Below are 14,545 nucleotides of genomic sequence, written 5' to 3' on the forward strand. Positions count from 1 at the left end.
AATACTTCTGCAAGGCACTGTAAACCAAGTAATCGTTACTCATTGTGTATTTATTCCTCGTGTTACAAGGTTATTCTATTATTTTAAACATTTTCTCTGCATTGTTGGGATTGTTGTTCTCTGCATTGTTAACTAAGCATTTCACTGTTAGTTTACGAAGCAAGTGACAAATGTATTTGCTTTTGTTGATTTGAACTCCAATTGTTATTTTGTGGAATTCAAACAGAAGCATTCTATATGTATTAATCAATTGTTATTTTAGTTTATCTATTAAAAAAAAACTTTTTTCAAAAACAAGAAACCCAGTAAAACAGCCTCAAAGAAGTATGGTGCACTTTTTATTGGTTCAGAGACAAAACATTTGCTGTGTGAAAATCTTTAGGGCACTTGTTCCTCCTTGTACCATATCCAATCTTAAAGAGACCTTCCTGTCCATCTCCATTTCAAGTTGTGAGAACATTATGAAAAAGACAGAAATGTTTTTTTCCCTCCAAAATTACAAAGTAAAAGAACTTAAACAATAATCACTTTCATAGTGAAACAAAATAATAAATATGGAGCACTTCTCTGTACATAGGCATTACATTGACAAATCTTGTTTTATAAAAAAATATGACATCAGTGCATTTTCTTTGCAAAGCGCTCACTGTTCCTTCTATATACCACCTCATATACCATATTTTAAAATACCCTGACATCAATGAAATGGCCTTAAAGGGATAGTTTGGGGTTTTGGCAATTCATTTTCATGTCTCTGCATCCAGTATGAATGAAGGTAGAGGTGCTATAGTTTCGCAAGCCAATGCTAACTAGCTTAGTGTAAAGACTGGAAGTCTTCGGGTACAGCTAGTTAGCATTGGCTCGCAAAACTACCTCTAACCCTTAACTATCCCTTTAATAAGGATACAAACAGTCATCACGCCACACAGGAACACCCTTCCTGGAAACACAGAGTGCATATCACAGCCTTTTATCTTTGTCGTCATTTCAAGACACGAACCCAGACAGAAAAGGCACAAGTAACTACAGTTTGAGTAATACTGGACAAAGAAACAAAACAACATGTGCATTTATTGTTGATTAAAGATTTTGGTCATTTACAAATGTATTCATATTTATTTTACATATATTCAAATATATATTAAGATAGCAGTATCAATAGAGATACAGAAGGTAAGATCGAGAGATTTAAAGAAATCGTCAAAAAAAGTGCATTTTATAACAAACCTGAATATTGCAGAACTAACATTTAAGTTAACAATTGTATTGAAAACTGTATAAAAACAAAGCAATACAAAACCCAAAAACAAGAGTAGCAACAAAAAGCGTAAAGGACGCATGACGTATCAAAGGGTGGAGACTAAGTGCTCTGGCCTTGATTGGTTGAGTCTCCGCCTTTAGCTCCTCCCTCTACCAATTCTGAACCAGTCGCTCTGGACCCCAACCCTGGTGGCTCCTGCCTCTCAAACAGCTGTCCAATCCTGTGTGTGGGAGGGGACTGGCTGACTAGGGGGATGGTCCTGCCTGGCCATGAGAGGGCCATTGTTCTCTGGTCTCTGCTTCAGACCTGTGTGAGTGGGAGGAGCTGTGTGAGCTGTCGTATTGCTTTGTGTTTATCATCCCTGGGTCCATCCTTCCTTGCTGCGAAGTGGAGGGGTTGGAACGTATGGGTGGGGTTAAACTGGGAATGCACAGCCTTGATTGGCTGGCTCCTACTACTTCCTGGCTGTCTGACCAGTGGTCCTCAGGAGTTCTGAGCCCTTGAGTTCTGGGGGTCCTGCACCAGGGGGCTTCCCTCCTGGTCTGGCCCAGTAGAAGCCCCTCCATCGGGGGAGAGGAGGCCGAGGTGGGGGTAGTGGGGTGGGAGCGGGGACGAGCCTGCACCATCTGAATGCCCCCAATGGGGATCATTAGGTAGGGCACCCTGGCCTGCCGTGAGTGCAGTGGCAGGTGGCTGAAGATGTGATCCATGGACTGGGCTTTAGGGCTGTCACTGGGGGACAGACGGAAAGCTGGGGGGAATGACAGGCAGGGCTCTGGGCCAATCTGCCCTTCACTTGGCATTCCTATCCTCTCCTGTTGGGGGAGCAAGGACCACATCATTACTTCACACAGTAGAACAAAACACTGAACTTGTTTTCACATTGCCTTTGGCTAAACTGGGCTTCCAATGCAGGTTTTAAATGCAGGGGAGGGAAGCAACAAGACGCAACCACAGGCATTAAACACCATCAGCCATCAAAAGTACATTTACAAAGTATAGCATAGTTATGTATTTAGGCCTCTGCTATTTTCATATAGTGAGTGTTAGCTTAGTACCAAAAGGGAAATTAGTCTGCAATAAGATTTACGTTTACTACTGACCATTACTGACAATGTAGTTATGTGCATCTCATTTTGTAACTGACAAGAATAACTGTGGATTAAAATAACATGAAAAACTACAGGATCAGAAAGTGAATTAAATACATAACTTACCATTGAACCCACCTGTCTGCGATCGCTGGCCATCATACTGGGGATGTCCCATGGCAAACGACTGGGTGAGCTCCGAGGTCTATGCTGAACCCCCAGGGGTGAGGGAGAGGCCCGGGCCCACAACACCCGATACTGGCTAGGGGACAGTGGCCGGAGAGGGGAGAGACGCCGCATAGGGTTCAGGGGGGATAGAGCTCTGATGGGGGATGGTCCTCTCTTGGGGGAAGGCGAGAGGTGTCGGTTGTGGGAGGCCAGCTCCCGTCTGGGGGAAAGGCTTCGGATGGGAGAGCAGCTTTCACTGCTAGGGGAGAAAGCCCTGGGGGAGGCGTCCCAGCCCCGGTGGGAGAACAGTGCCCTCCGGCTTTTTGGAGAGGAAGCATGCCTGCTGGGCCACAGTCTGCGGGTCGGAGAGAGCTCCTGGCTGGGACAGGGGCTGGGATCTGGCTGGGGTTCTGGGGCTGAGGGGTCAGGCGTGCCCTGCTGGGACTGTCTTCCGCTGCTGGAGTGCCCCCTTGCAGACAGACTGCAATTGGAGGAGCAGGATGAGGGCGGCTCATCGTGAGATGAGGACTCTTCTTCTTCCCCATCATCGTCCTCCTCTGAATCATCCACGTCAGAGAAATGGTGCTCATCCTGGTCCTCGGAGCCAGACAAATGCTCTTCAATACCTCCTGATGAGAAGAGGGGGAAACTTACACAAAGCCCAATTCTCCAGGCTACACCTAAATTAACACAGTTGTGTTCAGTAGTCACGAAATTGAAGAAAGCAGTCAGAAACAGAGTGAAACGGGAAGGTACTATCAGAACTTGTCCAATACGAAACACTTGAACACTTAAACTAGTTCCAGATTGAATGGCAAGACTGAAAACCAGCAGACAATTCAGCTCTCCAGATGCAGAGTTCATCTAAGTCACTCTGGACTTACAGTGAGCTCTAAAAGTATTGGGACACTGACATTTGTTGTTGTTTTGGCTCTGTACTCCAGCACTTTGGATTTGACTATGAGCTTCAATAAAAATAGAATATGTTTCTAAACTCTTCTACATTAATGTGGACGCTACCATGATTACAGATAGTACTGAATGAATCGTGAATAATGATGAGTGAGAAAGTTAGACGCACAAATACGCTAACCTCCCCTTCTATTGTAATGGTGAGAGGTTAGCATGTCTTAAGGGCATATTTCTTGTGTCTAACTTTCGCACTCATCATTATTCAGGATTCATTCAGGAATATCCATTATCATGGTAGAATCCACATTTACGTAGAAGTGTTTAGAAAATTATATTCTTATTTACAATAAAAGTGACTCCAAAATGACACAAGACATTATTTACCATTCATTACTATTGGGCAAAAACATTTCTTAACACAATCAAAAATTTAAAATGCATTCAACAAGTTTGTAGAGTGATGTAATCATTGCAAGCTAGGAATATGGGACCAAATTCTAAAACTTCGACTACTTTAAAACACATAACTAAATGTGTCCCAATACTTTTGGTCCCTGAAAATGAGGGGACTACGTACAAAATGTGCTGTAATTTCTAAACGGTTCCCCAGATTTGGATGAAATTACCCTCAAATTAAAGCTGACAGTCTGCACTTTAACCTCCTAGTCATTATATAATTTCAACCCCAAATTGGTGGAGTGCAGAGCCAAAACATAAAAAAATTGGGCACTACCACAATACTTGGAGCTCACTGTATATAAACACAAATTCATACACACAAACACATGAAATGGGCACAAGGACCAGGACAGGCTGGCTTCCTATCCAACATAACATTCTATCAACCTGATGTTATAAATAGCAAGCAGACGGACAAGGTTTGATTTAATGGAATCGTGCTGCTGTTTCCATTCATGAAGTCTAACAGCTGGCTTTTGAATGGAAGGGTTATTTGAATGGGCTGTCCTCGGCTCAGTGTTGACTGCAGTCTGCTACCGGGAGGGATTGAGAGAGGGATGGGTGGCATTGACCCTGCACAGAGAGGGGGTGGATGTGAATGTCTGGAATGCTGTTCTTTAAAGGCCAGGACTGCAGCCTTGAAAACAACACTGTACATCTCTCCCATCCTGTCCCAGAAACAGACTCCATGGAATGTATTTGGCCATGTATTTTTTATGTATTAATTTAATATTTTTAATTTCTCTTTAGCACGACAGAGGAACGAGAATAGCAACATATTGCCTTACATATCCAACATACATGTCATGCCCAGTTCCAGTTTCTTTAGAGGAGCAGATATAGCTACAAGGCTAACTATCGAGTCAGGTTTGAGGAAAGATGTTTGAAGGGTGAAGTTTCCTCCCTATGTTATTGTACCTGCTTCCTCGGTCTCTGGCTCGTCCAGTGAAGACCCAGACGTTCCCATTGACTGGCACTTCTTCCCATGAGCCTTGGACTTCATGTGCTTGGTAAGGTTCCCTATGAAGACAAGGAAAACAAGAACAGCAAAGCCACATTAGACTGAACCGGAGCAGGGTAGACGAGGAATAATTGATGGTGCGGGGAGAGACCAGAGTACAACCAAATAGTCGAGCATAGCTAGGTTTGCAAAATTCTGGGAACTTTCAATAAATTCCCTGTTTTTTCCAGAATCCCAGTTGGAAGATTCCTGGAATCAGGAGGGAATCCAGAAACATCCAACCAAAATTTCTGTAAAACCAGGGAATTCATTGAAAGTTCCCTGAATTTTGCAACCCTAAGCGATTTCCCAGTCATTTTTAGATGGAATGTTACAGCCCGCCCGTGAGGAAAACCACCTCTTGTTATCTAGGTTACCCCATTGGCTCACAGCAAAAACGTGACCTTTTAAAACTGAATTTTCTTGTCTGCTTGTTTTAGTCAACTACAAAATTACATGTAAGTACAACATGTCTAAAGATTACTTTTCAACATTCTGATTACTAAAAGTAATATTGTAGGGCTTCCCTCATACCCCTTTTCATGACGCATGAGGCCTTCTGTCTTCTGGTAGGCCATCATTTTAAATAAGAATTTGTTATACATTTGCAAAAAAACAACAACCTATTTTCGCTTTGTCATTATTGGGTATTGTGTGTAGATTGATGAGGGATTATTTTTATTTATTTTTATTAGAATATGACTGTAATGTAATAAAATGTGGAAAAAGGCAAAGGGTCTGAATACTTTCCGAATGCACTGTAGCTATGTGTGTGTTAAACTTTTCATCACAGGTAAGACATTTAACTTGTTTAGTGTAGTCCGTTTATAACTCCACTCACTACTGGTATAGTCTGTTTGTTTATGTTGTTGGTTTTGGCTAGCTTATAATGTTCCAGTCGGTAGGTAGCTGGCACTCACGTGGCTGCTAGCACCGTCATTCATTATTATTATTATTTTTTAACTAGGCAAGTCAGTTAAAGACCATTAGATATGAGACTTGAAACTGAGCTCCGGTGCATTCTGTTTACGTTCATCATCCTTGAGATGTTTCTACAACTTGAACTTTAATTAAATTGATGGGACATGATTTTGAAAGGCACACACCTGTCTATATAAGGTCCTACAGTTGACAGTGCATGTCAGAGAAAAACCAAGCCATGAAGGTTGAACAAATTGTACGTAGAGCTAGGAGACAGGATTGTTTCAAGGCACAGATCTGGGGAAGGGTACAAAACATTTCTGCAGCATTGAAGATCTCCAAGAACACAGTGGCTTCCATCATTCTTAAATGGAAGAAGTTTGGAACCACCAAGACTCTTTCTAGAGCTGGCCACCCGGCCAAACTGAGCAATCGGGAGAGAAGGGCTTTGGTCAGGGAGGTGACCAAAAACCTGATGGTCACTGACAGAGCTCCAGAGTTCCTCTGTTGAGATAGGAGAATCTTCCAGAAGGACAACCATGCAGCACTCCACCAATCAGGCCTTTATGAAAGAGTGGCCAGATGGAAGACACTCCTCAGTAAAAGGCACATTACAGCCCGCTTGGAGTTAGTCAAAAGGCACCTAAAGACTCTCAGACCATGAGAAACAAGATCATCTGGGCTGATGAAACCAATAATGAACTATTTAGCCTGAATGCCAAGTGTCACATCTGGAGGAAACCTGGCACCATCCCTACAGTAAAGTATGGTGGTGGCAACGTCATGCAGTGGGGATGTTTTTCAGCAGACAACGCAGGAGTAGATTTGAGACAAGTCTTTGAATGTCCTTGAGTGGCCCAGCCAAAGCCCGGACTTGAACCCAATCGAACATCTCTGGAGAGACCTGAAAATTGCTGTGCAGCGACGCTCCCCATCCAACCTAACAGAGCTTGAGAGGATCTGCAGAGAAGAATGGGAGAAACTCCCCAAATACAAGTCTGCCAAGTTTGTAGTGTCATATCAAAGAAGACTTAAGGCTATTATCGCTGCCAAAGGTGCGAGTACCAAGTACTGACTAAAGGGTCTGAATACTTATGTAAATGTGATGTCAGTTTTTATTTTAATTTTATAAATTCGCAACAATTTCTATCCGCAACAATTTCTACAATTTTTTTTTTTAGAATAAGACTAATGTAGCAAAATGTGTAAAAAGTCAAATGGTTTGAATACTTTCTGAATGCACTTTACATGTAGCCTACTTGGGAACCGGATCCCATATTTTCCATGTCGAATAGCCTGAAGCCACATGGCTCTTCTCGCAGGCTCTATTTCCTTATGTTGTTTTTACCTGGTTATATGTTCATTGAACAACACAGCAGTTTTCCGGCATGTATTGTTATTTCTGTATAATAAGTAAATTGACGAAGTTGGCTCTTTTACAATGGGGGTCAATGGGAAAGAATGTTTGTTTCCCCCAATTTGTGGACGTGGTCAAGGGGAATTCCTTCTTTTGACGTGAATATCGACTTGGAGTATAGCTAATCGTTAAAGAAACTGCTCAACCATATACGAAGCAGAGCGACACTGAATGCCGTATTATGACTTGGGGGCCTATTTTTATTTTTATTTTTTTATTTCACCTTGATTTAACCAGGAAGGTAAGTTGAGAACAAGTTCTTATTTACAATTGCAACCTGGCCAAGATAAAGAAAAATAAGTCTATATACAATGTGAGTAAATGAGGTGAGATAAGGGAGGTAAAGGCAAAAAATGCCATGGTGGCCGAAGTAAATACAATATAGCAAGTAAAACACTGGAATGGTAGATTTGCAGTGGAAGAATGTGCAAAGTAGAAATAATGGGGTGCAAAGGAGCAAAATAAATAAATAAATACATTAGGGGAAGAGGTAGTTGCTTGGGCTAAATTATAGATGGGCTATGTACAGGTGCAGTAATCTGTGAGCTGCTCTGACAGCTGGTGCTTAAAGCTAGTGAGGGAGATAAGTGTTTCCAGTTTCAGAGATTTTTGTAGTTCGTTCCAGTCATTGGCAGCAGAGAACTGGAAGGAGAGGCAGCCAAAGGAGGAATTGGTTTTGGGGGTGACCAGAGGGATATACCTGTTGGAGCGCGTGCTACAGGTGAGTGCTGCTATGGTGACCAGCGAGCTGAGATAAGGGGGGACTTTACCTAGCAGGGTCTTGTAGATGACCTGGAGCCAGTGGGTTTGGCGATGAGTATGAAGTGAGGACCAGCCAACGAGAGCGTACAGGTCGCAGTGGTGGGTAGTATATGGGGCTTTGGTGACAAAACGGGTGGCACTCTGATAGACTGCATCCAATTTATTGAGTAGTGTATTAGAGGCTATTTTGTAAATGACATCGCCAAAGTCGAGGATCGGTAGGATGGTCACTTTTACGAGGGTATGTGGCAGCGTAAGTGAAGGATGCTTTGTTGCGAAATAGGAAGCCAATTCTAGATTTGGATTGGAGATGTTTGATGTGAGTCTGGAAGGAGAGTTTACAGTCTAACCAGACACCGAGGTATTTGTAGTTGTCCACATATTCTAAGTCAGCAGGCAGGTGCAGGCAGCGATCGTTTGAAAAACATGCATTTAGTTTTACTTGTATTTAAGAGCAGTTGGAGGCCACGGAAGGAGAATTGTATGGCATTGAAGCTTGTCTGGAGAGTTGTTAACACAGTGTCCAACGAAGGGCCAGAAGTATACAGAATGGTGTCGTCTGCGTAGAGGTGGATCAGAGACTCACCAGCAGCAAGAGCGACATCATTGATGTATACAGAGAAGAGAGTCGGCCCAAGAATTGAACCCTGTGGCACCCCCATAGAGACTGCCAGAGGCCCGGACAACAGGCCCTCCGATTTGACGCACTGAACTCTATCAGAGAAGTAGTTGGTGAACCAGGTGAGGCAATCATTTGAGAAACCAAGGCTATCGAGTCTGCTGATGAGGTTGTGGTGATTGACAGCCTTGGCCAGGTCAATGAATACGGCAGCACAGTATTGTTTATTATCGATGGCGGTTAAGATATCGTTATGGACCTTGAGCGTGGCTGAGGTGCACCCATGACCAGCTCTGAAACCAGATTGCATAGCGGAGAACGTGCGGTGGGATTCGAAATGGTCGGTAATCTGTTTGTAGAAAGGTCACACCTTCTCTTTCTCACCTTTGGTTTTAAAGGCGAAGTTGCAGTGTTTGCAGATGTAGGGCCGGAGATCCGTGTGTGTCCGAATGTGCTTCCTTAGCATGCTGGGCTTCTTACAGCGGATCCCGCACTCTCCGCACACGTACTTTCCTCTTCCGCGACCCCGCACATACACATACTCCTCATTAGACTTGTACCTGATGGTAAAGAGGGGGAGAGGAAGTGGGGGGAGAGAGAGTGAGAAATTAAAACAAAATACATAGTAAGTTAAAAGTAGGTAAAGATAGCTCCCTGGGCCTACTCTACATAAGGCACTCTTCACATCAGAACGGGTTAGATTCCACTAAACCCCAGCTTCCTTTAAGTCCCCCTGTAGTTCGCTCTCTCCAGCCTGTCTACGCCCATAGCAGGCAGGCAGGCAGGCAGGTAGACAGAGAACCCAACCTTTATCCTCAGTTTTGTTGGCTCGGCCAACAACAGCAGCAGCGATAGAGAGGGAAGCCTGGCTTTAGCCAACTGCCCCAAAACTACAATACATACAAAATCCAACTCTGCATTTAGCTCTACTCTATAAAAGACTAGTTTATATGTTGTTTTTAATGCTTACGGAAATACTATGCACTACCCAACTCGATGTACACTCATCTTTAAATAGAGCATTTGTCGTACAGTATACTAGATCAACATGAATAAAGATCAGTATTCGCATTGAGCTTTCCAATGAGGCAACACCAGTACTTTGAACACATTCTTACTCAAGTGAGAAAGTGTCTCCAGAGTGCCATTCTATTGCATTCACTCAGTACAGCCTGTGTCTGCACACTGACACATTTCGTGGCATGGCTAAAAATATTGCCTCACATTTCCAGCAGAGTGAGACTCAAGCTGCACACATCTGCCTTTCAATCGGGGGCACTCACGGTGTTCCTGCAAGGAAGCTGACAAATCATTCCCAGTTGCATAACTGATAGAGTAAACAGATGTAACGAAGCACAACTCGTCCTATAGCTCTTTTAGATGGAGACTGTGAATTTCAAAGCAGCAACAACGGATGGTGATAATGCCATTGATGGAATGCAACAGTGTTTTCAGTCACTACTGTGAGTGCAGGCACACGGCATACACCCAGCAGGAGAAACAGGACAAAGCCTGCATCCTGTTGAACTTCATACAATATGATAAACACACTGATCATGACCTCATAGGATAACAGTGGAATGACCTAAACTGACTATGTCACCAAGCCAATGAGAAAATGTGACAATGTATTTACTCCATAAAAATGTATGTGTGGCTGTGTAAAAAGCAAATAGACAGTTGCAGCTGCACTAAATGCAGACTTAGGAGATTAAATCCAATGTTCCGCTGTCACAGAGGACGCCTACGGCTCCTTTAGTTTATGAGAAAAGCGACAGTGAGGAAAAAGGCTGCCATGTTACAGCATCTGTTTCTCCAACTGAATAATGTTAATGTGCTCCAGAGAGCCCCCCCCCCCCCCCCAGTCCCTCCTCTCTCACAGACGTGACTTAATTGGATCAGGATGGAAACATACAAGTCATTAAAACCACAAAAACAGAGCTGAGCTGCCTGCATGCCGTGTATTTATAGAAAGTAGTGATGTGTGTTGTGTTCTGATGACGGCAGTCGTGGTTGAGAACACAGAGAAGAGAGGTAGAATGAATGGCACACTGTTTCTGGAGTGCTACATGCATTGTGTGTGTGTGTTTGTGTGCTCCTCAATATTTGCAAGATTTAAGTGTCCCAGACAAGTTTTAAAGAGAAGGGTGAAATATGCACGCACGAGAAACTCGTTTGCGCATTCCTCTGCTCATAGTGCGAGATGGTCAACGAGCCCTGATGGATGATGTTAAATTCTCCAGATTAAGACTGGGACATCACAAAAATGTTCAGACATGTTTGATATTTTTGCTGTAGTCTGAGATGTGTTAAGAGGGGACACCCGTACGAACAGCGGCACTAACCCGTAGAAACGCATGTCAAGTACCTCTGCCGAGTCCCCAACAAACGCTAGTTCCAGTTTTCAGGGAAAATGGAAAGAGAGCCTGTGATTGGACTTCTGCTACATCTTAAGTCTTCCTCCACATTTACTGGACATTTACTGGTTGAACAGTGCAGAAGAGCACCTCCCAACAGTTTTTTCCCCTTCTCCTCAAGACCAGTATGTAGGCCATTGTAGGGGATCTAGATTCAGGCATTTATTTTACGCCCTCTATGTTGAGGTTAATCTGTTCACTACGGAACCGAGAGAGAAGTCAGCTGTAGCATATTGTATTTTTTGCTGTGCAACCTGGAAATTGGATTTGAGCACAGTGTTTCTAGAAAAATTCTCCCAGATTTCTAAATTCTGTTTAGGTCATTGTGTTGTTTCCTGATGAGCAGCAGCTGTTCCCCATTCCAAGTCAATCTTCCCATTTAGCATGTATCACATTTCATGCTAAAATCACCTCTTCAATTGATAGCGTTATTCAATGAATTGGTAATTTTTTTGTTGAGATTTGGGCATGGAAAAAAAGGTCTCTCAAAATGCTAATGTTGCCAAATCTTTGCAATGGCTAGTTTCAGAAAGCCAAAGTGTGGATTGCAGTTACTCCTTTTGCATAGACTGCTTTCAATGTAAACAAATATTTACATATGTAAAATCACTAAACTATCCATTTAAGGTCAAAACTTTATGGCTTGTAAATTGTAAACCATTGTTAGCAACCACTGATGATAGTTATAGATGTGGGGGGACATAATCTGTCAGTGGTCCATCTATAGCTAATTTCCTGCATTTCTACAGAATCCAATATGCTATCTCTATTTAGAACAACAAAAAGAAAACAAAGTCTTCAAGCTTGGTATAGATCATTATTAAATGTTTAAGTCATTGATAAGACTGAACTAGATCAAAGGAAATGCAATAAATCAATGTTGCACCTTTAACCAATAACATAACAAATTAACAAAAATACAAAGACTTGATTGTCTTTATTAAAGACATCTATATAACATTTCTGCCAGACTGCCCAGCCAGCCCGAGCCGCCTGCAACCCCGACCACCACCAGTCTAGTACATAACGCAACTTTTTCTCAACACAATACACATTAACACAAAGAAACAGCAAATCCTCCATATACAGTGCCTTGCGAAGGTATATACTTTCGCAAGGCACTGTACTTAATCTCATAGGCCTAATAGTACTGTAGAGCTCCTTTTACAAGCACACAAAATAGCTGGGTCCAACACCCTGCAGCACCCCAACCCAACACACCCCACTCAGCTTTAGGATCTTAGAGAAACATAAATGATAGTTTTTGGATGTGTTAGGCCAAGGCCAGAGTGACAACCCACAAGGTGGAAGACCCCTAGGGCCAGGTTTGAGCAGTCCAGCAGCTAGGGATTGACAAAAAAAGGTATCTCCCCTGCCTTGGGCATGTTTTCAATAGACTCCTTTTGTAGTACTACATTACATACAAGGCATAAGGCAGGGTAGCCTAGTGGTTAGAGCGTTGGACTAGTAACCGGAAGGTTGCAAGTTCAAGCCCCCGAGCTGACAAGGTACATTGAGGGAGGATAACCAACCTTCCAATTAATGGCAATGGTTTCTTCGGGTAAGTCTCCAGTATCAACATTTCCAAGCAAACAAAAACAGGGAGAAGGGAATCTGTAGACATGCTGTAAAAAAATAACATACAGCCAGCCTTCACAAGACCATAACTTATGCAAATATGTCCCCTTTTGAGTTTTACACCTCCAGCAGAGGAATTACACTTCTGAGGGTATGTAATTAAGTTTCACTGGCATATAGTACTATGGACTGTCTTAAAACTGCAGTAATTTATGTCTGAGATTATATGAACATGACTGGGCATTCAAACATATCTGAATCCATTAATCATCATCAATAGCTTCCTCTAGGTATTCCTAATATTTTTGTTTTACATGTTTTGTGTCATTGGGAAAAGCCTATATCAACCCTTGGTATAGTTTGAAATCAACTTGAGGTTTCTCAGACTGAAACTATTTTAAGGCAATCTTTGAAGTATCTGGCTTGTCCAGTGGTTGCTGTACAAAGAGAATAAAGTCTTGCATCTCTAAAAATGTATCTCAGCTCTGTCACAGACTGGGTGTTCCCTGGCTGCCTGACCCTGCTGAGACCCCTGTCACAATCTGATTCTCGTAAGATGAGGCATGACAAAGAAATACCTTGGTGTACGTTTATAAATTATATTATCCAAGAATAGAATCATGGTTTCATCGTTGGATCCAGGTCTAGCATGATCGAGGCAAAAAAATAATAGCTAACATTAACCAACTTTTTGCCAGCTCTCTCTCTAATGGTACACCAACTGGTGAAAGCTAGCCCTGTTCATGTACTTCTGTTGAAACGAGACAAAACGAGCTAGCTACTAGAGATTTAATTAATTCACCTCAGTTGATCGGTGATGAAACATTGGCTAATATCAGTTACACTAGCGCTACTAGCTTAGTACTGGGAATATTCACAAATGTAGTATTTTTTCTGTTAAATTAAACAAAAGTTACCTTGCCAGCTACATGAGTCAACAAAATATTAGCCTGTTTCTGCTCTGCTTGCTTTTACAATTCTTCAGATCTTGGAAAGGGTACCAAAAATTGTCTGCAGCATTGAAGGTACAAGAACACAGTGGACTCTATCATTCTTAAATGGAAAAAGTTTAGAACCAAAAATAATCTTCCTAGAGCCGACTGCCCGGCTAAACTGAGCAATCAGGGGAGAAGGACCTTGGTCAGGGAGGTGACCAAGAACCCAATGGTCACTTTGACATATGTCTAGAGTTCCTCTGTGGAGATGGGAGAACCTTCCAGAAGGACAACCATCTCTGCAGCACCCCACCAAATCAGGCCAGAGTGGCCAGACGGAAGCTACTCCTCAGTAAAAGGAACATGACAGCCTGCTTGGAGTTTGCCAAAAGGCACCTAAAACTCTCAGATAATGAAAAACAAGATTCTCTGGTCTGATGAAACCAATATTGAACGTTTTGGCCTGAGTGCCAAGCGAAACCTGGCACATCTCTACGGTGAAGATTGGTAGTGACAGCATCATGCTGTGGGGGTGTTTTCAGAGGCAGGGACTGGGAGACTAGTCAGGATCGAGGCAAAGATGAATGGAGCAAAGTACAGATAGATCCTTGATGAAAACCTGCTCCAGAGCGCTCAGGACCTCAGACTGGGTTGAAAGTTCACCTTCCAACAGGAAAACAACCCTAAGCACACAGCCAAGCCAATGCAGGAGTGGCTTTGGGACAAGTCTCAATGTCCCTGCATGGCCCAGCTCGAGCCCGAACTTGAACCCGATCTAACATCTCTGGATAGACCTGAAAATATCTGTGAAGCAATGCTCCCCATCCAACCAGAGAGCTTGAGAGAATCTGCAGAGAAGAATGGGAGAAACTCCCCAAATAAAGGTGTGCCAATCTTTTAGCATCATACCCAAGAAGACTCAAGGCTGTAATTGCTGCCAAAGGTGCTTCAACAAAGTACTGAGTAAAGGGTCTGAATACCTATGTAAATGTGATATTTAGTTTT

The 14,545-nt window shown here is 42.8% G+C and overlaps 1 protein-coding gene across 1 annotated transcript in view; it reads right to left on the reverse strand.

Annotated features, from left to right (window-relative positions):
• Positions 1 to 316: 316 nt before the first annotated feature.
• The window catches only part of LOC135522516 (transcription factor HIVEP3-like), a 70,274-nt gene continuing 56,045 nt past the window's right edge, over positions 317 to 14,545 (reverse strand). Inside the window, exons 4-7 of the mRNA XM_064948844.1 lie at positions 8,995 to 9,170; positions 4,810 to 4,911; positions 2,479 to 3,149; positions 317 to 2,076 (exon numbers count right to left, since the gene is read on the reverse strand). Of these exons, the coding sequence (XP_064804916.1) occupies positions 1,507 to 2,076; positions 2,479 to 3,149; positions 4,810 to 4,911; positions 8,995 to 9,170 (1,519 nt within the window). The 3' untranslated portion in view covers positions 317 to 1,506. The remainder of the gene's footprint in view (positions 2,077 to 2,478; positions 3,150 to 4,809; positions 4,912 to 8,994; positions 9,171 to 14,545) is intronic.

This window comes from Oncorhynchus masou, chromosome 30 (genome assembly GCF_036934945.1).
Source record: "Oncorhynchus masou masou isolate Uvic2021 chromosome 30, UVic_Omas_1.1, whole genome shotgun sequence".
Taxonomy (NCBI): domain Eukaryota; kingdom Metazoa; phylum Chordata; class Actinopteri; order Salmoniformes; family Salmonidae; genus Oncorhynchus; species Oncorhynchus masou.